The sequence below is a fragment of the Triturus cristatus genome, chromosome 4_2 (genome assembly GCF_964204655.1).
Source record: "Triturus cristatus chromosome 4_2, aTriCri1.1, whole genome shotgun sequence".
Lineage (NCBI taxonomy): Eukaryota > Metazoa > Chordata > Amphibia > Caudata > Salamandridae > Triturus > Triturus cristatus.
Genome location: NC_140586.1, coordinates 940,259,096 through 940,284,733, shown reverse-complemented (window position 1 = coordinate 940,284,733; position 25,638 = coordinate 940,259,096). Strand labels below are relative to the sequence as shown.

At 50.2% G+C, this 25,638-nt stretch overlaps 1 protein-coding gene across 2 annotated transcripts in view; it reads left to right on the top strand.

The window, feature by feature from the left end:
• Positions 1–23,352, top strand: part of LOC146838997 (uncharacterized) — a 38,005-nt gene extending 14,653 nt beyond the window's left edge. For both annotated transcript variants that reach the window (XM_085603030.1, XM_085603031.1), the window contains exon 3: positions 17,660–23,352. In XM_085603030.1, coding sequence (XP_085459156.1) covers positions 18,831–20,720 — 1,890 coding nt within the window. In that variant the 5' untranslated portion in view covers positions 17,660–18,830 and the 3' untranslated portion in view covers positions 20,721–23,352. The remainder of the gene's footprint in view (positions 1–17,659) is intronic.
• The last annotated feature ends 2,286 nt before the right edge of the window (positions 23,353–25,638 follow it).

Below are 25,638 nucleotides of genomic sequence, written 5' to 3'. Positions count from 1 at the left end.
TGTACGCCCCGAACCCCCACCCCACCCTGGTATGTACGCCCCGAACCCCCACCCGTGTATGTACGCACCCAAGCGCCACCCGTGCATGTACGCCCCGAACCCCCACCCCACCCTGGTATGTACGCCCCGAACCCCCAGCCGTGTATGTACGCACCAAACCCCCACCCGTGTATGTACGCACCAAACCACCACACCAGCCGTGTATGTACGCACCAAACCCCCACCCCAGCCGTGTATGTACGCACCGAACCACCACCCGTGTATGTACGCACCGAACCACCACCCGTGTATGTACGCCCCCGAACCCCCACCCCAGCAGAGTATGTACGCCCCGAACCCCCACCCGTGTATGTACGGACCGAACCCCCACCCCAGCCGTGTATGTACGCACCAAACCACCACCCGTGTATGTACGCCCCCTAACCCCCCCCAGCCGTGTATGTACGCACCGAACCACCAGCCGTGTATGTACGCACCAAACCCCCACCCGTGTATGTACGGACCGAAACCCCACCCCAGCCGTGTATGTACGCACCAAACCACCACCCGTGTATGTACGCACCAAACCACCACCCCAGCCGTGTATGTACGCACCAAACCACCACCCGTGTATGTACGCACCAAACGCCCACCCGTGTATGTACGCACCAAACCACCACACCAGCCGTGTATGTACGCACCAAACCCCCACCCCAGCCGTGTATGTACGCACCGAACCACCACCCGTGTATGTACGCACCGAACCCCCCCCCAGCCGTGTATGTACGCACCGAACCACCACCCGTGTATGTACGGACCGAACCCCCACCCCAGCAGAGTATGTACGCCCCGAACCCCCACCCGTGTATGTACGGACCGAACCCCCACCCCAGCCGTGTATGTACGCACCAAACCACCACCCGTGTATGTACGCACCAAACCACCACCCCAGCCGTGTATGTACGCACCAAACCACCACCCGTGTATGTACGCACCAAACGCCCACCCGTGTATGTACGCACCAAACCACCACACCAGCCGTGTATGTACGCACCAAACCCCCACCCCAGCCGTGTATGTACGCACCGAACCACCACCCGTGTATGTACGCACCGAACCCCCACCCCAGCAGAGTATGTACGCCCCGAACCCCCACCCGTGTATGTACGGACCGAACCCCCACCCGTGTATGTACGCACCAAACCCCCACCCGTGCATGTACGCACCGAACCTGCTATAAGAATGGGGTGTGCAAAACACCCCCAGCAGTGCCCAGACACAGGAGGGGTGGGTGCAGGGTCCTCCCAGCAGTGCCCAGACACAGGAGGGGTGGGTGCAGGGTCCTCCCAGCAGTGCCCAGACACAGGAGGGGTGTGTACCTATCACTCCCAGCAGTGCCCAGACACAGGAGGGGTGGGTGCAGGGTCCTCCCAGCAGTGCCCAGACACAGGAGGGGTGGGTGCAGGGTCCTCCCAGCAGTGCCCAGACACAGGAGGGGTGTGTGCCTATCACTCCCAGCAGTGCCCAGACACAGGAGGGGTGTGTACCTATCACTCCCAGCAGTGCCCAGACATCGGACAATATACCCCATCAACAAGTTCAGTGACCTACAAGGGTGATACCCCAGATGCAGGCGGAGCCATCGCTGAGCCAGCATGGCTATATTGAAAGGCAACCCTCACACATCCAGGAAATGTAGACACAGCACAGCACAGCATTTGGGAGACACCCTGCAGGAAAAATGGCCTGGGCCACAGAGGACGGAACACACCTTGGGACAATGTCACCATACAGTGAGAGCAAACATGACCAAATACCATTTGCAGAGACCTTTGTGATGGCACGCAGATGGCAGGGTACACCCCATGAGCAGCACACTCCAACATTTCACAGACCCCTAACACATTATCACCACCCCAATGCAGGGAGCACCAGCACCAACAGCAAGTCCAGGAAAGCATCAGTGTGCAAAACAAAAAGAAAAGGCTTTATTCAGCAGGAAAATATATCAGAGAAAATGTCCACTATGTACAAGGGCCATGGGCCAGCCCAGCAGCAATGTCCGGGGGGGGGGTACACATCGGGACGTGTGTCCCCTAGCTTGCCTGCACAGTTCACAAGTCCATTTCATCCACAGAAGAGGGGGCATCAGGGGGGAGGGTGGAAACAGGCACCGCAGGGACAGGAGGGGAAAGGGTAGGTGTTGTGGGTGCAGGGAGGGATGAATCTGCCACAGGGGGGGTGCCAGCGCCAAAGGTGGAGGACAGAATGGCGCTGCACACGTCGGCAAGTTCCCCCAGCGACTCCCCCGTACCCAATCCAACCACAGGCCCCAAGGAGGGGGGGGGGGCAAAGGGATGGGTCGCAGCGCCACTGGGGGAGGGTGTGGACAGGGTGGGGGACTCAACTCCCCTGGCCGGGTCCCGCCTCCACCGCTTGCGGGGTGGTGTCATCCTGGGGCTGGGGGGCACACTCGCAGTGGATGATGCTGTCACTGACTGTTGGCCAGGAGAGCTAAGGGGAGTGGATTTGGAGGGAGTGGGTTGTGTGGAATGCGGACTCCCACTGTGGCTGCGTGTTCTACGTTTCCCCCCCGACCCAGTGGGTGTGCCTTCCTCACCCTGTGTGTGCGTGACAGGAGGTGTGCGCTTCGACTTCCCTGGTGGTGTGGTGCCTGTGTCTGTTGGGGTGCGTGCACGCTGACGTCTGGATGTGCGTGGGACAGGCACGGGAGTGGGAATTGTGGATGGGGCAGGGGTAGGGGGTGTTACGCAGCGCTGCAGGAGATCCAGTGCTGCAGTCAGTGTGGAGTCTATGGACCTCAGCAACTGCCGTTGGTCAGACTGCGCAGCCGACATGCCCTCCATGTATGCCTCCATCTGGGTCAGCACCTGGGTGTGGGCATGGAGGACATTTAGCATCGCAGTCTGACCAACCTGCAACTGCCTCAGGATGTCCACAGACTCCGCACTCACCGCAGCAGTGGTGACAGGGGCAGGGGGTGCGGTGCCTGGCAGGAAGGAGACATGTGGGGACCGAGCACGGAGGGAAGGGCCACGAGCATGTGGGAGGCCGGTGATGGAACCTGAGGTGGCGGGGGGATGTGGAGGGCTGCCATCAGCTGGGGGGGCAGACTCCGCCACCTCTGGGAGCTCAGCCTCGGACCCGTCTGCGTCATAGTCTGTGTTGGCAGTCAACAGGTCCTCCGCCTCACTCCCTTCGGCCTCCGTGCCACTCCATGTGCCAGACAGGACAGCACTGCTGGTACTGGTGCTCAATCTCTCCTCCCGGTCCGTGCTAGTGTCTCCTTCCGTGTCCCCCGGCGATGCTGTGGGCAAGGTGAAGAGACAGGAGAAAATCAGACACCTGTACACTTATGTCACATGAGTCAAATATACATAGGTCACATTGCATAGCCTGAAAAGCAACAGGAGTAACACCTACAAAACAATGTACACATGTAGGCCATGGAACACACAGTTTTTCTACCCACCATGCCACTGAGACACAATGGAGATCATGACACAACAGCAAATCACTGCACCTGAAATTTTAGAGAGGAGTCAGCCTCTGGGGACAAATGTGCACAGCACCTGCACCACACTGCGTCGTCAAAAAGGGATGAGCATGAATCATATCCATTTACTCTTGCCGCATGCTGCAAAGGCAATACATGAAACCAGGCCACACATGACAGGGTCACTGCACCTTGAGCGTATGTCCAGTCAAACATCACACACAGGCTAAACCCAGCAAGGAGGATGAAGCTTCTGACATGTAGGCCTTGTACGCACAAACCACCCACACCTGAGACAATCTCATTGAGACGGAGAAAGTATGTACACCTCTTACTCTGGGATGGAAACACATGGCCTCCACTAATTCATGACTGTAAACACACAGCCCCTGGTGGCCATGTCCACACATCATTGACAGGCAAACATCATCAGATTGTCTCAACAACACACACAGGTAATGCCCACTGTGAGTATGCACAAGCAAAATGGGTCCCCCTGTACAGTGGACACATGTAGCAACCTGTAGGTCCTAACAGTTGAGCCCAGGGTACAATGCCACCCTACGCAACCCATGGCAAAGACACAGTGAATGGCCATATTGTTGGATGACGCACATGATACCTAGGAAGAGGTGCCCCAGGGCACAGTAGTGCCCACACTCCTCCATGGTCCAGGATGGACATGACTGCAAATTAAGCAACCGTCCCTGCACTTAGCAGGCCTCCCACTCAGGCACATCATGTCAGAGGGCACACAATTGGACATGCATGCTGGAAGGCTGTACATTTTGGAGACACACCCCTATGTCGTGATTCACAATCAGTGCCAAGTGACATGGACACCACAATGACTGAAATTGGCCATGGCACACGCAAGGTCCCCATACCTGTGGCACATCACCCCCACACATGATGCTGATAGCATAGGGCACCTGCATGAACTGCCTGCATAAATAACCTTGTGCAAGAGTGGCGACAGACCAGGGAACACATTGCAAGGAGGGGAAGGGAGGGAGTGAGAACAGCACTGTGCTACTTTGTGGAGAAGTTGACGCACTGCACAATCAAACCCTGGCAGTGTATCCATGCAACTGCACACTTACATTGGCTGGGGACACACAACTGACACACATGTACCTACCCCCTTCCTGCTGCTGCCTCTCCTGTAGGCGCCTGTCCATATCGGGGAAGACCACCGCCAGCACACGCTTCTGGATGTGGGTCAGACGACGGCGGCCACGGTTCTTACGGCTCTCAGGTGAGTCCCCCAGCAGGAGCCGTGCAATCCTCCTCGTCCAGCACCGGATGTCCTGCCAGCGTTTCCTCACCTGAGACAGGCTCCGCCTCCGACCCTCTGTACCCCTCACGGCACTGACGGCTTCCCTCCAGATCTCCCCCTTGGCAATGGCGCCTACCTGTGAGGATGCAAAAGAGAGAATACATTAATCCACATGAGCAAAGACACAGAGACACACATATAGAACAATCCTCATTATGAACAGGCCATGGTATGCATGCAACTAATTGCACCTTTGTCATAGGGACATTATCCACTGTGGAAGGCCAAATGCACTACGTGCCAGTGGAAGCACACGGGTGGCATGAGGGGTACCACACACTCACTGACCAGGGATCACACTGTGCCTCACAGGCTACACCAGGATTATGTACAGCACCTCACAGCAGTCACCTGCCCCAGCACACTGATGCTACCTCAGCAGAGTACACAGACACACACAGGTACAGGACAATCACATGGCATTGCCAACTGCGGGTACACACCTCACTCTGCCCATGTGCCAGTAGACGGGGGTGTCACAGGTGTGGGGCTGGCTCAGCACGGCATGCACACAGCACTGCTCCCTGCTCACATCCGATGGCCAGGCCATATCCATCCCTCATGCTGCTTGTGTGCAACACTCCCCATATGCACTCACCCACATGACAGGGGACTAACACACACACCAATGTGCAGGGGACGAACACGGCCTTTGGACACTCACAGCACAGGTACACTGAACAAACACACATCCATGGGTACTGACACCTGTCACACTGGGGGGAACACAGGATCACATCAGGACTGTGGAAACAACATCCCCAGGAGGAGTATGCAGGCAGAATGTGGCATGCACCTTGCATTCATTGTCACAGTAGGCACTATGCAAGTGAGGAGTGCACACAGGAAACACAGCATGCTCTGCATGGGTGACATGAGGCCTTCCACACCCTGGGACCCACTCCAAACAACAGTGCATGTCTGTCACACATGGACACAATGCCAGAAGTCACTGTCACACAAAAGGGGCACAGTCTAAGCTAGTGGAGTCTGCACTCACCTGAACCCCTGGTCGACCATACAGGCTCTGGAACTGTGGGAGGATCACATCTATCAGGGCAAGGTTCTCCTCCTGGGTGAATGGCTGTGACCTCTCCACAGTCCTGGACATGGTGCCAGAGGAATCACTATCAGCAGCAGTGGTCAGGGATGAATGGATGTGCAGGCAAGTGCTCTCTCATGGGACCTGGCTGCCTTATATATGCCTGGCTGGCCTGTTCATGTATAGGAGTACAGATTGATTGGTCAGTCACATTAGCATCCTACGTTTCATCCAATCCCTTCAAACCTACCCCAGTGTGTGGCTTTGCATGGTTTCAGTTTTGATAATGATGTCAAGTCAACATCCACATTGCAACAATGTAGATTCTTTCAAACTGACTTCTGCTGTGCACCTGGTGCTCAAATTCAAAAATTTAACTCAGTCTCCATGGCAACCATCAGGCATTTAGGCCCTTATACTTGTCCCTCATGTGTCCCCTATGTGTTTTCATACATTTACACACAGGTACGGTGCGTTCCACGCCCTAGGGCACCCCACAAGCAGTGATACCGACCGTACATGCGCTTGTACGGTCCGGATCACAATATGGGCGCTGGCGTATGCGTACGCCACAGTAGTACGGACTGTACACGCGCTTGTACGGTCCGGATCACAATATGGGCGCTGGCGTATGCGTACGCCACAGTAGTACGGACTGTACACGCGCTTGTACGGTCCGGATCACAATATGGGCGCTGGCGTATGCGTACGCCACAGTAGTACGGACCGTACAAGCGCGTGTACAGTCCGTACTACTGTGGCGTACGCATACGCCAGCGCCCATATTGTGATCCGGACCGTACAAGCGCGTGTACAGTCCGTACTACTGTGGCGTACGCATACGCCAGCGCCCATATTGTGATCCGGACCGTACAAGCGCGTGTACAGTCCGTACTACTGTGGCGTACGCATACGCCAGCGCCCATATTGTGATCCGGACCGTACAAGCGCGTGTACAGTCCGTACTACTGTGGCGTACGCATACGCCAGCGCACATATTGTGATCCGGACCGTACAAGCGCGTGTACAGTCCGTACTACTGTGGCGTACGCATACGCCAGCGGCAATATTGGCCCAGGGACCCTATACACGCGCTCCGAGCGTATGTACGGTGCGTATAACAACTGTCAGTGGTGACAGGCGGCACACAGACAGGAATGGAGCGGACAGGTATTGCCAAGGGTGGACACCAATGCATTGTCTGTGCAATACCACCTGTGTGTGACACAGGTGTGTCAGGATGTGATGTGGCACTTTACCCCTGAGGTGTGGGCAAAGCACATGTACGATGAGCTGTGTACACATGTCGTGTGTGATGGTGCGCATTGTACCACACATCCCCTGCACTCCTTTGACATGTGTGCATGTCGTACACACTAGTGGAGCCATGAGTCACTTGCATGTCCCAGTCACGGACACCCGCACCTGTCCCCTGATGCCAGGTACACGGAATATTACATATGACACGTGTATGGCTGCGTTGCATGCTGCAACCATGTCATGTGTGTGGCATGTCTTTCCATGATTTTGCTGTAGGTGTGTGATTCAATGTGTCAGCAGTTGCTGCTGCCAACATGTGTCTGTGTGTCGATGGGCATGGCACACTGTTCCGCACACCAGCCCACATATGTGATTTGCCATGAGGTGTGTATGTATCCAACTACACGGAGTATCAACACAAGTACATATCCACATGCTCCCTATGTATGTTCTGTCTCGACATGTACTCCTCAAAGGCAATGTGTGTGGCCTGTCCTATTCCTATGACATGTGACCAGTGCATATCGCATCCAACTACCTGTCTGTACCATACGCATACTACCTCTGCACATGTGTGGATGTCTGTGAATCCTGTGATGCGTGTGCATGTTCACTTACACTGGCCCACAGCTAGTCTCATGCCATGTCATCGTGATCTTGCCCCCCTCCGTTAGTGGCTGTCCCTTGGTAGGAGTGTAACCTGACTGGCGTTCGTGTCCAGGAACTGTGGCACAGACCTGACTCACAACGTGGCATATGTGTATTGGCTGTGTAACATGTGCTCAGTGCATTGACGATGTTGTTGTACAGTGCTCACTCTTAGGTGTTCCTTCCATTTCACTGCAGGGCTCCGCCTCTCCCTCGACGTATGCCAGACATTGCTGCCCTGCATGAACGGGACTGTATACGCCGCTACAGATTCAGCCAACGGTTGATTGATGAGTTGACTGGCCGGCTGGAAGCACAACTCCTCCCGCGCCACAGGTATCCAAGTGCACTGACACCCAAGTTGAAGGTGATGGCAGCCCTACATTTCCTTGCCACGGGTACGTTCCAACATACCATTGCTGATGTCGGGGGCATGTCCCAGACGATGTTCAGCCGTGTTCTGCATGATTTCTTAGAGGCCATGTTGGTTCACCTGGATGAGTACATTAAATTCCCAAATCGTGAGCAGTTGACAGATGTCAAGCGTGAGTTCTATGCCCTGGGAGGGATGCCCCATGTCATTGGGTCCATAGATGGGACACATGTTGCGTTGGTACCACCACAGGCACAGGAGGTGGTGTATAGGAATCGCAAACATTATCACTCCATTAATGCCCTTGTGGTGTGTCTGTCCAACATGGTGATTTCACATGTCTGTGTTCGCTTTCCAGGATCAGCACACGATGCCTTCATCATGAGGCGTAGCAGGGTGCCAGAAATGATGCTGCAGCTGCGGAACGAGCGAGCATGTATTGTTGGTGGGTAGACTCTGGCAGTTCTGTGTTTGGCGTCATCTTCCAATCTCACTGCCTGTGCTGACACACTTCTGTCCATGATGTTTCCTTGTAGGGGACGCTGGCTATCCCAACATGCCATGGCTGATGACGCCTGTCCGCAACCCCAGCACGGCTGCCGAGCACCTCTACAACAACGCACATGGGCGGACCAGGAGAGTCATTGAGAGGACGTTTGGACTTCTGAAGAGCCGATTCCGGTGCCTCCACAAGACCGGCGGAGCACTCCCATATGCCCCGGTGAAGGTGTGCAAGATCATCATCGTCTGCTGCATGCTGCACAACATGGCAGTGGAGGAAGCTGTTCCACTCATACTGGATCAAGATGACCAGGACCATCCACCCGTGGAGGATGAAGGGCTTGGTGACGGGGCAAGTGATGTGGAGGAGGAGGAGGCTGTGGAGGACATGCGGAGTCGGCTCATACGCAACTTCTTTGCTTAGTGGTGAGTTCCAGTGTCTGAGTGTGCACGCATTGGGCCGTGTGTGGCATGTGTTGCAATGTGTGTGTCCATCTGCATGTCTGCCAAGTGAGTCAGTGGTGTGTATTGAAGTGTCACTCAAGTGATGGCGCAATGGAAGGATGTTGTCTGAGGGTCATCATTGTCACCTGTCATGTTAACAACATGATACGTGTTAAGTACATGCTTGCGGATGTGCTCCTTTGTGCTGAATCCTTGTGTGTCTCTCTTCCACAGGTCCATGTGCATGCTGTCTGCTGGTGGCATTGTTGTGCTCCTGCTACTCCTCATGAACACAGCGACATGTGCTGATTCAGCGTCACATGCACGGGCAAGTGTTGAAATCTCCTCAGGGTAAGGGATGCCTCACGTCGTTTTGGGTGTGTGAATTGTTTGTAGTCTGTGTGCACTTCTCCGGTTCATGTGTGTTCCATTTGCATACATGGTGATCCTACATGGGGAACATGACATGGGGCAGGCTTCACCTGGAGCCATGCTCAGACTTGGTGACTGTCATGTGGCAGGGGATTGGGGATTGTGATGAGGCCATCATTGTGTGTAACACTGGCCTCGGAAACATACAGGTTGCACCGGGTTGACATGGTGTGTGATTGCCCCATCAGGGCCTCAATGGTGTATAGCGGCCTCTCCGTGGCAGCAGGGGGTGTTTAGCTGTTATCCGTCACTTGTGTGCCAGGTCAATGGGATGCCAGCATCTGTGTTGCAATGGGGGGTGCCAGTGTTGCTCCCACATGTACATCCACATGACCTGTGTATGTGTTGACAGAGTATCATTGTCATTCCAACACACATGACTAATAAATTTGTCCCTCTGTCTCCAAGGTGCCTCTTCCCTGTCAATGGTGCCCTGTTGCCACTGTGCGTGCCGCAGGTCTGGCATAGTTTTCATAGGTGGTGCATATGTGTCTATGTGTAGAGTGACAAGATGCTAGGGGTTTGTCAGGGAGTGGGAACTGTATTATGCACAAGATGCACAGTTCCATCCACCTCAAGGCAAGAGAGACCATCCCCCAGGGAAACTACAACATCTGTGTAGAATCCTACCCTGCAGTCTACGGACATGTGCCTCACGACTCCCATGGTACTTGTCCATATCCGGAGTGCATCTGCACAGCTCTGCTACTGCGTCGGGCAACCAGGCCACATCAACGTCCTAACGGGATGGGGGGAATGTTTCACAGCCAGCTGCAGGATGACCTTCTAGATCCACGCCCACACTCATGATGCAGCCCACAACCCCAACACAACCATGTGGCACAGTGATCCTAAACTGCATTCTGGCATCTCCATGCATCCAACCTTGGCCTAGCCACCATTCTCAACATCCGCCTGACGCAAGCATGCTGCACATTGTAGGGACACATGTCTAGACATACCTGGGAGCGGCAAGCCAGGTCACTCCACATGATCCCTGACCTCTGCGCATGACTGTTGCTCCCCTGAATGTGTCTGTAGCCACAGTTGTGCGGGAACCACTCAGCTGGTTGGGCCCAGCACAGGTGAGTTTGGTACTCCATGTCTGTATCAGATGAGACATTGGGACCCATGTGTGTCCTGGGCAAGACTGCGACCCCACGGTTTGGATGGTTGGAGTTAATTCTGAGATCAGGCATGCTTTGACTGTACGACACACACATGTATTGTAATAATGTAGAATCACGGCATCATCTTGTAAGTGTGATTAATTTATTTGTGGTGGGGTACGGGTTTGTGGGGATGACAAGAGGTGCACAGCGGGAGTGTAGAATCCAAAGTTCACTGGGGGAGTTGGTATCCTTGTCGTAGCAAAATGTCAGAGTCCATGCCACAGTCTTCGTCAACATAGGTCAGACAGTGACCAGCAAGTCCATGTGGCAGACAATGTCATGTGCTGCTATTGGGCCAGAGGGCCAGGTGCCAGGCCAGGTGACCTGGGAGATGGTGATGTTCTGCTGACTCTCACAGTCTTTTTCGTGGACGACCCACCTTCCTGCGGGGACCCTCGGAAGCAGTCCGTGACGATGTCTGTGACGCTCCGTCGGATGAATCCTCCTCCTCCTGATCCCTCCCTGTGTCTGGTAATGGCCTTCGCCTGGTGCCACAGGGAGGGTTGCCCATGTTGTCGGCAATCCGACGGAGTACACCGGTCATTTGGGTTTGCACCGCCACGAGCTCAGCCTGTCTATCCTCCATCCTTCCTTGGTGTTGCAGTTGACAGGCATGTTGCTGGGACTGCAGGGTCTTCATCTCCTGGAGGGTCCCCTTGATGTCATTGAGGGTGGACGCAATCTGGTCCATGCCCCTGGTGTCACGCCGGTATGTATCCAGGATGTTGCTGACCTGGGACACTACCGGGTCCTGAGCTGCCTGGTCAGGTTCGCGCCTCCGCCGTCCTCCACTCCCGCCACCCCTGCCCACGTGCACCTGGCCTGCCGTTGTGGGTGCATCGGGTCTCCGGGACCCCTGAGGGATGGCATCTGCGTTGCCGCCTGCCTCCTCCTGGGTGCCCGGAGGACCGTGTCCCTCCTGGGCAGACTGGCTGGGTGGTCGTGTGCGGGCAGGGCTCCTGGACGTCTCCTGGGATGTGGCAGGAATGGGGGTGGTGGTTGGCACAGTTGTACCTGACGCAGGTGCTGCAGGTGGTTGGACACCAGAGGGGCCAGGTTGGTCTGGGTCATCCACGGAGTGGTGAGAGTCATCGCTGGCGGTGGGGTCATCATCCCGCGGAGCCTGGTCCTGTGTGACTTCCCCCCCAGTGTTGGGGGGTGTTCGTCGACGTTGACCTGTGTGTGAGAGAGACAATGTTGACAGTGTCACATGTGGCATCCATGTTGCATGCATTTCTGATTTGGCACTCTTCCTCTGGGTAGTTGGATCTGTCCTGCATTCCTCTCACAGTGCACTTGTGCATGGCTATGTCCCTTGGCCACAGCTGTCAGGGCTTTACGCATGTGTGAGACACAATCTTAGTTGATGCATCTATTTGGGTACACAGTCAGCAGTGTGGTGTGCGGGCGTAGCGAGCCATGCAGAGGCGCCTTACGTGTTGCACTGTACGTGGCCAAATGGTGTTTTGGCAAGGCAATTTGATGTTGCAGGTAGGGGACTGAAGCATTTGTGACAGGGTTCTTACCGACACGGTGGGTGGGTATACTGGGTGTGTGGTTAGGTCTGTGCCTGCAGCACGGATGGACTCGTGCACAGATTGACACATGGACCGGTCTTCATCTACGGAAGGGGGGGTTGAGGCACTGCCAGACCTGGTCTGCATGCACACAGTCCACCGGCTGACGAGTGGACATGGCCACACCACCCAAGGGTGATTTAGTCTCCCTGTGTCTCCCTTCCTCCCTCCCTCTGTCACCCTCCTCCCTCCCTCTGTCGGTCTCCCTCTGTCACCCTACTCCCTCCCTCTGTCTGTCTCCCTGTGTCCCCCCTCTGTCTCCTTCCCTCTCATTCCCCCTCTCCCTCCCTCTCTTTGTCACTCTCTGTCACCTCAGGCCAGCTTCCTGGGCACACACAGTTAGCCGGTCTTTGAATGGCCATTGGCTTGTTCATGTGAGTTAGTCCCTGTTCTCCGGGCACCCATTGGGCAGTGTGTCTGAGTGTAGGCTGCTGCTGTGGCGGTGTGTGCTGAGACTCTATCAGAGCGATGCATCTTCATTGTCTGCTGTTATGTGCAAATTGTGCCTTCAGACCCATGGCATCCTGCATGGCAGCCATCATTTGCAGGCAAGACAGTACTGTGTGGGTACACACAGTTTGTATGGCTGTGCCCTGGGCCATATGGGCTGAGGGCATTGTTGTGTGCTTGTGAGTTGCTCAATGTTAGTTTTGCTGCCCCCACTCCCAGCATCGACCACATCCTGTGTTGTGTTGGTGTATTGTGTGGCCTGTGACTTGGCATGGCCCTGATTGATGCATGGGGCATGGAGGTGCCAGTGGCATGTGTGTGTTTGTGGAGTGTTGTTGTGTCCGGTGGTGGCTTGGGGGGGGTGGCATGCATGATTGATTGTGTATGGCATCCCCCCCATGTGAGGTGAGTTGTTTGTGTACTCACCAGGGTCTGGGAGTCCTGGCAGTCCGTGTAGTCCCTCCACCGCCAGCGTGGACATCACCTTCTCCTCCCAGGGATGGTATTGTACCGGTCTGGGGGGCGGCCCTCCTCCAGTGATGTTCCCCTGGTTGTGATTGTCAGTCATCTTCCTCTTGACCGTCCTCCGCAGATCGTACCACCTGGATTGGCACTCGTGCCTGGTCCTTCTGGTTGTCCCAACAGCATTCACAGAATCGACGATCCTCTGCCACATGGCGGTTTTTTCGGATATGCTGGTCTGTCTGACCAATGTCCCAAAGAGCTGTGGCTCGACTCTGAGGATTTCGTCGACAAGGATCTCCAGCTCCTCCTTTGTGAACTTTGGATTCTTGGTGGTGGACATGGCGTGGGGTGTGGTTGTGGGGGTGTGGGTGTGGATGGCTGTGGGTGTGTGGGTGTGGTAGTGGAGGTGTGTGTGTGAATGTGATGAGGGGGTGTTTGTGTAGGTGGTTGTGTGAAGGTATGCAAGTGTGAGGTTCAAGTATGGTGGTGTGGGTCGTCTGTGGGCTCTGGCAGCAGTGGGTCTGTTGCAAAGGCTCATGGTTTGTGTGTGTGGTCCATTTTTATTGGTCCATTTGTGGGTGTGGCTGTGTTTGAAATTTGTGTGGGTGTGTTATGAGGAGTGATTGAGTTTTGGGCCTCTGTTTGGCAGTTTGGCAGTTGCAGGTGAGTGTATGTGATGTTTGTGGGGTTGTTGGGCCTGTTTGGTGGTGTGGGGAAACTCTACTTGACTCTCCTTGTGTAAATATGGTTTGTCCGGGTTCAGTACGTGTTTTTTTGGCGTCAGTACGGTCCGTACATGCACTGGTGGGGGTGCGGTCCGTACATTCCCTGGTGGGGTGGTGGTTCGGTGCGTACATACACGGCTGGGGTGGGGGTTTGGTGCGTACATACACGGCTGGTGGTTCGGTGCGTACATACACGGCTGGGGGGGGTTCGGGGGCGTACATACACGGCTGGTGGTTCGGTGCGTACATACACGGCTGGGGGGGGTTCGGGGGCGTACATACACGGCTGGTGGTTCGGTGCGTACATACACGGCTGGTGGTTCGGTGCGTACATACACGGCTGGGGGGGGGTTCGGGGGCGTACATACACGGGTGGGTGTTTGGTGCGTACATACACGGCTGGTGGTTCGGTGCGTACATACACGGCTGGGGGGGGGTTCGGGGGCGTACATACACGGGTGGGTGTTTGGTGCGTACATACACGGCTGGTGGTTCGGTGCGTACATACACGGCTGGGGGGGGGTTCGGGGGCGTACATACACGGCTGGTGGTTCGGTGCGTACATACACGGCTGGGGGGGGGGTTCGGGGGCGTACATACATGGGTGGGTGTTTGGTGCGTACATACACGGCTGGGGGGGGGTTCGGGGGCGTACATACACGGCTGGTGGTTCGGTGCGTACATACACGGCTGGTGGTTCGGTGCGTACATACACGGCTGGGGGGGGGTTCGGGGGCGTACATACACGGGTGGGTGTTTGGTGCGTACATACACGGCTGGTGGTTCGGTGCGTACATACACGGCTGGGGGGGGGTTCGGGGGCGTACATACACGGGTGGGTGTTTGGTGCGTACATACACGGCTGGTGGTTCGGTGCGTACATACACGGCTGGGGGGGGGTTCGGGGGCGTACATACACGGCTGGTGGTTCGGTGCGTACATACACGGCTGGGGGGGGGGTTCGGGGGCGTACATACATGGGTGGGTGTTTGGTGCGTACATACACGGCTGGGGGGGGGTTCGGGGGCGTACATACACGGCTGGTGGTTCGGTGCGTACATACACGGCTGGGGGGGGTTCGGGGGCGTACATACACGGGTGGGTGTTTGGTGCGTACATACACGGCTGGTGGTTCGGTGCGTACATACACGGCTGGGGTGGGGGTTTGGTGCGTACATACACGGCTGGTGGTTCGGTGCGTACATACACGGCTGGGGGGGGTTCGGGGGCGTACATACACGGCTGGTGGTTCGGTGCGTACATACACGGCTGGTGGTTCGGTGCGTACATACACGGCTGGGGGGGGGTTCGGGGGCGTACATACACGGGTGGGTGTTTGGTGCGTACATACACGGCTGGTGGTTCGGTGCGTACATACACGGCTGGGGGGGGGTTCGGGGGCGTACATACACGGGTGGGTGTTTGGTGCGTACATACACGGCTGGTGGTTCGGTGCGTACATACACGGCTGGGGGGGGGTTCGGGGGCGTACATACACGGCTGGTGGTTCGGTGCGTACATACACGGCTGGGGGGGGGGTTCGGGGGCGTACATACATGGGTGGGTGTTTGGTGCGTACATACACGGCTGGTGGTTCGGTGCGTACATACACGGCTGGGGTGGGGGTTTGGTGCGTACATACACGGCTGGTGGTTCGGTGCGTACATACACGGCTGGGGGGGGGTTCGGGGGCGTACATACACGGCTGGTGGTTCGGTGCGTACATACACGGCTGGGGGGGGGTTCGGGGGCGTACATACACGGGTGGGTGTTTGGTGCGTACATACACGGCTGGTGGTTCGGTGCGTACATACACGGCTGGGGGGGGTTCGGGGGCGTACATACACGGGTGGGTGTTTGGTGCGTACATACACGGCTGGTGGTTCGGTCCGTACATACACGGCTGGGGGGGGTTCGGGGGCGTACATACACGGCTGGTGGTTCGGTGCGTACATACAGGGCTGGGGGGGGGGTTTGGTGCGTACATACACGGCTGGTGGTTCGGTGCGTACATACACGGGTGGGGGTTCGGGGCGTACATACGCGGGCGGGGGGTGGTGGGGTGTTCGGCGCGTATGCGGGCACATGTCTCCATGGTTGCTATGGGAGTTCGGTTCGGACGGTGTTTTTTGCGTACGGTTGTGAAATGGGGAGGACGGGAGGGATCGTACTTGCGCAGTCGGACTTTATTTTTCCGCACGGTGGGTTTCTCGCCCGGGGACGTGTCGGTGACTTTTCCCGACCCGAGGACGTGTGGGGAAATCTTCCCAATGCGATTCGTATGGACTTTTTTCCGTTCGAATCGTACTTGGCAGTTTGTACGCTACTTTGACGATTCGGACGGAAAAAAATCCGGATACGAGTCGGACGGGGAATTTTTTTACCGGATCGGAATTGGCACCATAATAGGGTTAGATGGTCCCCCTTGTATACACAACTGACAGAAAGGAGATGTAGTTACTCTGGCACACTCTCACATTCTGTGTATGCCCCTCACAGGCTACGCACACCAACATGGTTAACACGCACTTGAGATGTAAGCGCAAAGCCTGGACAGGGACATAGAAACAGAGCTTTCCATGAGTGGGTCAGTAGGACGCCACTCCAGTTATCCTGATGAAAAGATCTCATCAGACTATTGATCCTTACAACAGGGTGCGTTGCCACCACCGCTCTATCTGTTAAACCCATGACAGTCCTTTGTCTTAAATAAAAGCACACTTGGTGTGACCCTCCAGGTCACAGGACCCGTCCAAGACCTCTCATAGTCCCTTGTTGCAAGTTGCACAGTACTGGGGTGGCAGAAAAATCTCACGTAATGATTTTCTGTTACTTTGTGCTAGATTTGCCCAGTAACGTACAATTGCAAGGTGGACGCCATGGAATGGGGAACTGCCAAGAGAAGCAGATTTTTCTGGTCGTCAAACCACACGCAATTTGTCATTTCATGGGGTCTTTCTCGCGGATATTTACCACCTGTTTCCAGCAGGTGATAGATATATTCATGTAGTTAGTTTGGGGGTGGCAAGAGTACGGGAGGGAAGGGGAATCTTTTCCTAACAGGGCGAAGCATTGTGTTTTCCCCAAATTAGAAAAAAAGACAGCACAAGTCTTGGCTGCTACTGCTGCAGACAAAGTCTTATGCAGCATTTCGGTCTGGAAAACTCGTGTCATGTTTTTCTGCACCTGGTAAATCCAGGTGCAGAAAAACCTAACAACTGATAGTCAGCTGGAATAAAATTAACACATGAAAGTACGCTTTAATTTCTTTGGGCTTGACTTATTTGAGGGATAGATCTAGGCATAGGGCTCGCAACACATAATGAATTAGCGTGAAGCCGAGGCCAAAAATCAAAAGTCATGATAACAGATACATGCAGTTGGCAACTCGGCAGGGGAAAGCGCCTGTTGTCAATGGAGGGGACTTTTCCCATCCCAGAAATCTACATTACAAATGAATTAATAGTATTTTTTTAAAATAGATGTTAGTGCCAGTCCATATGACTTAAATATCCACAGGGTACATGTAAGTTATGCGAGTCTATTAAAATTTATAAACTTCTACAAATTCTCACTCTTACATCCGAAGGGCTGTCAGTTTACAATTCTTAGCTAGGCTGTGTCAGAAAAAAAGAGCACACATTTATCAAAATTCTACAATTCTGCATTGAGTTGACTTGCAATTTATATTTTTGGAAATTTACTTCCATTAACTGTTTAATTTTAAATCTACAGGTGATTGAAATTACGTGCAAAGAAAGCAAGGTTTAGCGCTAGGCAACCGAATGTCAGTGCCATAAGGAGGATTATTTTGAAAAACTGAAGGACATCCAGCATTTTAAGTTTGAACAATTTCCAAAATCTAGGTGTGGCGCGGACCTGGGAGCTGAGAAAAGTACTATACCTGTAAGTGAAGTCTCTAATTTTGCATTTCATTAACCCAGAGCAAAGCCATATCTGTGCACACAGCATCAGAAATAATGTAGAAAGACCACTTCAGCATCCTCATCTGAAATATTATCAGAAAGACAAATTGCCTCAGCATATTAGAATAACGTTCATCTAAAGCATCATCTAATTCCAGAGGGGAAGCACACTCCGCATAAAAGAAGTTATTGCAAAAGGTTTCTTCTGCAGTCCATAAAAGAAAAGACACTGAAAGAAGACTTTGAAGCCGACACATCCGACTCTTGCTCAACAACCGTTTTTAACCAGTGACAACTTCGAGACTATCTGCCTCTGGATATAACACCTCAAACCACTCGCCTCACTTTTGCAATACCCTTAAAGATACACCACTTCATTATGTTCATGACCATCTCAAATGTATGTTTCCTTTTTATTGTGTACTGCTGTTCTGTGATGAATTCTATGTAATTCGGCTCAGCATTATCTGTTGAGCAGGAGTATATGTAGAACTGTTGAATATAAAAACTGTTTAAGTGAACACCGGAGCGCTATACCTAATGTAAATCCCTGTCATCAGAACTACAAACTTTGCTCCATGTATAAGAAGGTTAAAAGGAACTGATGTTCTGCGACTGATCATCCACAATAGTACTGTGCGCGTTCTAACGTTTTTAGTTACTCTCATTACATCAGTGCAAAAAGGTACCTAACATTTAATCATTAAATATCCGACTAACACCTTATCACTGCTTTGCTAGAAACCTATATTTATGAATGTGAGAAAAATGGCAGTCACAAAATAAGTTGCTGCCGGAGAGGCCGTAACCGGAAGACCATTATCTGCGAGAAACCTTTCAACAGGTATTATAGGACAGCTTCCAGACATATTTTGCTCAATTCTAGTGTTAAGGAGATTGCACATGATTCCTTTCAGAGATTAATGCTGACCCTTTTCTAAACAAGCCGGACTCTATGAAGGGTCTGACTCACTCCTAGCATGGCAAATGAGCAAAAGGAAAACAAACTTGGTGACATTAGCTCTAGAAATAAATCTTGTGAAAACACAGACTATGAGAACAAATTCAGTGTTCAAACCAGCCTTACTGAACACGAAATAACCCAAGCTGGGGAAAAAAGATTCAGCGATAAATCTCATGTCACTGAACATGTGAGCTTGCCTGCTGGGGATAAACTCTTTCAGTGCACTGAATGCCAAAAACAATTCCGCCGTAAAGCTTATCTCACTGATCATATGAGAATCCACACTGGGGTTAAACCCTCTCAGTGCTTTGTATGCCAAAAAAGTTTCCGGCGTAAATCTTATCTCACTGAACATATGAGAATCCACACTGGGGAAAAACCTTATCAGTGCTCTGAATGCCAGAAAAGGTTTAGTATCAAACCGAGTCTATATCGACATGAATTAATCCACTCTCAGGAAAAATCTTACCAGTGCTCTGAATGCCAAAAAAGTTTCAACCGTAAATGTTATTTCACTGAACATATGAGAATCCACACTGGCGAAAAACCTTATCAGTGTTCTGAATGCCAGCAAAGGTTTTGTAACAAACAGAGTCTATCTCGACATGCAATAACCCACTCTGTGGAAAAACCTTATCAGTGCTCTGAATGCCAGAAATATTTCGGAGACAAAAGCAGTCTCGCTCAGCATACAAGATACCACTCTAAGGAAACACGTTATCAGTGCTCTGAATGCCAGAAATATTTCAATCATCAAAGCACTCTGTCTAGGCATATAAGGACCCACACTGGGGAAAAACCTTATCAGTGCATGGAATGCCAGAAATATTTCATTGACAAAAACAGTCTTACTCGGCATACAAGAACCCACACTGGGGAGAAACCTTATCAGTGCTCTGAATGCCAGAAATGTTTTAGTTACAAAAGCAGACTCGCTGAACATACAAGAACCCACACTGGGGAAAAACCTTATCAGTGCTCTGAATGTCCAAAAAACTTCAACCTTAAAGCGGTGCTAACTGAACATGTGAGATTCCACACTGGGGAAAAACCTTATCAGTGCTCTCAATGCCAGAAATGTTTTGCTGTAAAAACCAGTTTCACTCGGCATACAAGATCCCACACTGGGGAAAAACCTTATCAGTGCTCTGAATGCCAGAAATGTTTCAGTGACAAAACAAGACTTACTCAACATACAAGAATCCACACTGGGGAAAACCTTTATCAGTGCTCTGAATGCCCAAAACGTTTCAGCCGTAAATCTTATCTCACTGAACATGTGAGAATCCACACTGGGGAAAACGATTATCAGTGCTCTGAATGCCCAAAAAGTTTCAGACGTAAATCTTCTCTCACCGAACATGTGAGAATCCACACTGGGGAAAACCATTATCAGTGCTCTGAATGCCCAAAAAGTTTCATCCGTAAATCTTCTCTCACTGAACATGTAAGAATCCACACTGGGGAAAACCGTTATCAGTGCTCAGAATGCCCAAAAAGTTTCAGACGTAAATTTTATCTCACTGAACATGTAAGAATCCACACTGGGGAAAACCATTATCAGTGCTCAGAATGCCCAAAAAGTTTCAGACATAAATTTTATCTCACTGAACATGTAAGAATCCACACTGGAGAAAAACCTTATCAGTGCTCTAAGTGCCAGAAACGTTTCAGAGTTAGAGACTGTTATAAGCGCCATAAGCAAACACACACCGTCCAAAATAATTTTCAGTGCTCTGATTGCCATAAAAGATTCAAGTTTAAACGCATTCTCACACTACATGAGCAAACACACACAGGAAAGAAATGTACCAGTGCTCTGAATGCCAGAAATGCCTCTTTGATAGGGATAGCCTCACTAGCCACGAGAGACTCCACACTGGGAAAAAACCATGAGTGCTCTTAATGCCAGAAAACCTTCAGAGGAAAACGCTTTCTCACTCAACATGAGAAACTCCACACTGGAGAAAATCCTTATGCCAGAGAAGCTTTTATCTGAAAGACAGTGTTACACGTCATGAGAGATCCCATACTGGGGAAAAACCTTATGAGTGCTTCTAATGCAAGCAAATCTTTGGTTACAAACTGCTTTTCATTCAACATGAGTGTACTCATATGGGGGAAAAGCCTTAGGGTGTTCTGAATGTCAGAAAAAGTTTATTGACAAATACAATCTAATTCGACATGAGAGAACCCACACTGGACTAAAGCCGTATACGTGCTCTGAATGCAAGAAATGTTTAAGTCAGACAAGAAAGTCAGTCTCGCTAAACATGAGGAATGCATCCACACCAGGTGAATAGGAACCCAAATCCATCCTGAGTTGCAGAAAAGCTTTTAATGCAACCTGACTTTACATGAAAGAGCAAAAATTGTAGTTGCAGTAGGGTTTATCAATTAAATCTTGCAGTATAACTTAGGCTGCTGGCATGCAAACTCTAAAGAAATTTGTGGGATTGAAAATAGTCAACAAATTCCCCAAAAATCAGCAGTTTGAGTATCTGAAAGGTACAAAACTCTCAAGGTCACTACTCGACTCATAGAAATGTTAGTGCTTGCAAAAATCAACTAATTGCATTAAAATTCACATTATTTCTGTCTCAAATGTACTAGACCTAAAATGTTTCTACTCACCCTTGTTTGTTTACATAAGACTGAAATATATATTTTGGGTGCAGTGTTTTGTACACTTTGTTAACATTATTCAATACCGAATTTTCTTGATAAGATACAGCAGCAGTAAAACGTATAAACGAGTTACTTACCTTTTGGTCACGCTGTTTCTGGTGGATACTCCTTCACCTGTTAATTCCTCATCTTGGGAATATCCCAGGCACCAGACTGTATACTGAAACTTTAAAGCAGTCCTGCTGCACGCCGGTAGGAGACATCGCGCAGCTCAGTGTTGTCTTTCTGCTCCAGAGTGACGGGCGAAGCCGCATATGAGCACTAACCATTCTCATTGTGAACAAACTCAGGAGTTTGTGGGTTCATTATCTCACAGGAATGTATCACATATGCAGGACCTGTGTCGAGGTTAATAAACCTTTTTTAAATGAATAAAATTCAGATGAGTCCTTTTCATTTCTAAAAAGCCAAATTGTATTCTCAGCAGGAAGTGTATATATACATTTCTGAGTGATGTCAGCGCAGTGCTCAAGCTGAAAGTGATATGATGATAACACAATCAGATCCACATATTATAGACAGAAACAGAACTGTGAATTACTTTTGTACAATACAAGTTAAGCAAAGCTGATTCTCAGGAGACATAGTTCATGTGAAACAGTCCCTGAATAGTCGATATTTCGACTATTGTAGTTAATTATCTTGGTCTTATCAGGACAGTACATCTCTGCCTCTCCCGTATACTTATCACACTGTATTCTATACACCTTAGTAAGTAAGTATACACCTTAGTTAGAGAGTAAAAACACTTTTTAGAGTTCCCTAAAATGTGTGATAAAGATATTTCAATATGTTTGACAAAAAGAATAGGTATACTTCATGACAATGTTGGAACGGGAGATAAAATAACATTAACAAATATTTACACCTCAGGACAAAAATATTGGAGTCTAAGGGTATGAATTAGATCTCAGCAGACGGGTTACTATGTCCCAACGGTGACGAATATCCTGTCGGACTAAATATAAATTCCTTCATGTCCTATGGGATTAATATTTCTGCAGATGGGATATCCGTCACCAATGTGATGTAGTAAACCATCCACTGAAACCTAAATGAAGCCCTAAACCTCAGAAATATAGGACATATTAAACCTCCATCACTAATAATCCATTTGGTAAAAGTGGTTCCTTTAGGGATCAGCAGACTACAGTTTCTGTGATAGCTTTTAGATAAAGGAATCTTTCATTTTTGAGATAAAGGAATCTTTCATTTTTGTAAATGCAGCCCATTTTCCTTTCACATTCAAAAAGTTCCCCCTTGGGGAGTCCTTCCCGTTTGCGAATGGATTACCGCCTCGTATTAATGTTTTGCAACCGATGTTTGGTCGAAAAACGTAATACATACCATTGGGGTGTATTAAAGTTTCAGAAGGGACACTATTAATATCCCCCTTCCAAATTCTGAATCCTTAAATGGGCTTAGTATATTTCAAAAAGGGTTTTAGCATTGCAAACCATGGGATTTACTGAATCAGGCGTTTGTGAACGGTAAAACCCTATTTTTCTAAATTGTCTCCAAATTAAGTTTGCTAATAACATTAGTTTAGTTAGTAACCTGTACAACTACCTATTTAATGTTAGGATTGCCTGAGATCAAATGAAAACCATCTCGCTTCACTCTGACACAATACTTAATTAAGACAGAATTTCTGAAATCAAGATTTAATGTTTTGTTAAATATATTTCCAAATGTTGTCACTTATACAGAAAAGTAGCTAAAGCTGTCTCTGGACCTTCAACACAAGATATGATGTAATCATGATTTTTAGATGCATTTTCTGAGTATCAGGAACAATGTGTGTCTTCTTCGTTTTCTCTAAACCACTATAATAAACATAGTCAAACCTTTTGGATGTTATCTGTTTGTTCTGGCGTCTGTTGCAGATAATAATCTAGATTTAGACCAAGGATCAATTCCACCCATGCCTTCTAAAATCTATTTATCATTGATCTCAATTACTATTATCAGAAATAAAACTGTTATAGAACTGATCTGAGAGATGGACCTTCAAGTATTATGCTCAGTCAACTTATGGAACAAAGTATGGAGTTAAAATCGGAATAGATTAGATCCACAAACATGGCCTGACCACTGTATTTTACATCAATAGATTATTTATCAGCACATATTCTCTAATCTCAATTAACTCATCTTCTAATTGATACTGGTCTTGTGCTGGGTCTGTTGGCACTATTTCCATATGACATTTAAATTCCCAAAAGATAAGGAGTTCTTGTTTCAAGTCTAGTCAAACCTTAATGAATGCTACACCTAAAAATGACCTATTGTGCAGCATGATTTAGACATGGTATGTTTTTCCTTTCGAAGGTAAAATTGTAAACATATTTATTGTTGTTGCCACCCGAAATATTATCACTAATTGGGAAAATAACAATAAGTGGTCCTGTGATGCTTGTTGGAAAGAGAGGTGTTTAATCACAAAGTGTATCGAGTTCAAGTTTATAACTTAATTGCTGGTGTAGAAAAAGATATAATTTTGAACCCTATAAGGCGGTTCCTCTCCAGAAAGTATTCATGTCCGTATCATAAGTCAATGATGTTTGGTGAATGTGTGTGGTGTAGACCATGTTGCTGCCTTACAGGTATCAGCTAAGGGAATATTCCCTTAGAAGGCCATAGTAGCCCGTATTTTTCAGGTGGAATACGCCCCAGGGGGTATTGTCAGGTTCTTTTTGCTTTCACATAAAATGTTTCGATACATTTGACCATCCATCTTGCAATGCCTGATTTAGATATAGGATTGCCTTTGTGGTGGCGAAAAAACAACAAAGAGCTGTTTTGTCTTGCGAAAATCTTTTGTTCTTTATACATAATATAGTAGAGCTCTTCTAACATCTAACGTGTGTAGAGCTCGTTCTGCTATAGAATCAGGTTGAGGAAAGAACACGGGTAACTCAACTGATTGATTGATGTGAAAAGCAGAAACCACTTTAGTTAGAAATGTGTGATTGGTTCGTAGAACCACTTCGTCTTTATGAAGTTGAAAGTAAGGTTCTTGTATAGTTAGTGCCTGGAGTTCACCAACTCTCCTTAAGGCAGTGATTGCGATAAGAAAAGCAACTTTCCAAGAGAGAAATCGTAATGGACACCTGCGCATTGGTTCAAAAGGTGGACCCATCAGCCTTGTAAGGACTATGTGCAAGTTCCACATTGGTGCAGGTGGGACTCTTGGCGGTTTTACTCTTTTTAATCCTTCCATAAAGGCCTTAGTAACTGGTACTCTGAATAGAGAGAAGTGTTGTCTGTTTTGTAAGTATGCAGTGACCGCTGCTAGATGCAAGCAAATGGATGTGTAGGCTCGTCCAGATTGCTGTAAGTGTAAGAGACAACAGATGAGGTTTTGCACTGAGGCATCAAGGGGATTGATATTGCTATTTGTACACTAGATAACACATCTCTTCCATTTTGCTGCAGAACATGCCCTAACAGTAGGTCTCCGAGCCTCCTTTAGGATGTTCATACATTCAGGTGGTAATTGTAAATAACTAAACTCTATGACCTCAGGAGCCAAATCGCCAGGTTGAGTTTGTTGGGATTTGGATGCCTGATTTCTCCATGGCTCTGAGTGAGGAGAGTGGAGGTGAGATGCAGCTTTTGGTGTGGAACTACTGAGAGCTCTAGCAGGGTGGTGAACCAAGGTTGGCGTGCCCATGTGGGAGCTATGAGAATCAGTTTGAGGGATGTTTGTCTGAGCTTCTGAACTACCAGCGAAATGAGTGGGAGAGATGGAAAAGCATAAGCAAATATCCCTCACCAGTTCATCCATAGGGAATTGCCTAAGGGGAGCGGGTGTGGGAACCTGGAGGCGAAGCTTGGGCATTTTGCGTTTTGAGCTGTGGTGAACCGGTCTACGTGTGGAAATCCCCATTCCTGAAAGTAGGAAAGGAGAACCTGGGGATGAAGTTCCCACTTGTGGATTTGCTGCCTCTTTCTGCAATCTGATTGTTCACTCCTGGAGGATGTTCTGCTAGAAGGTAAATTTTTTGATGTATGGCCCATTTTCAAATGGCTTGTGCTAGGCGTGACAGTTGGAGACAATGTGTTTCCCCTCTGTTTTTGTATATAATACATACCTGTCATGTTGTCTGTGCATACTACGACAGTTTTGCCTA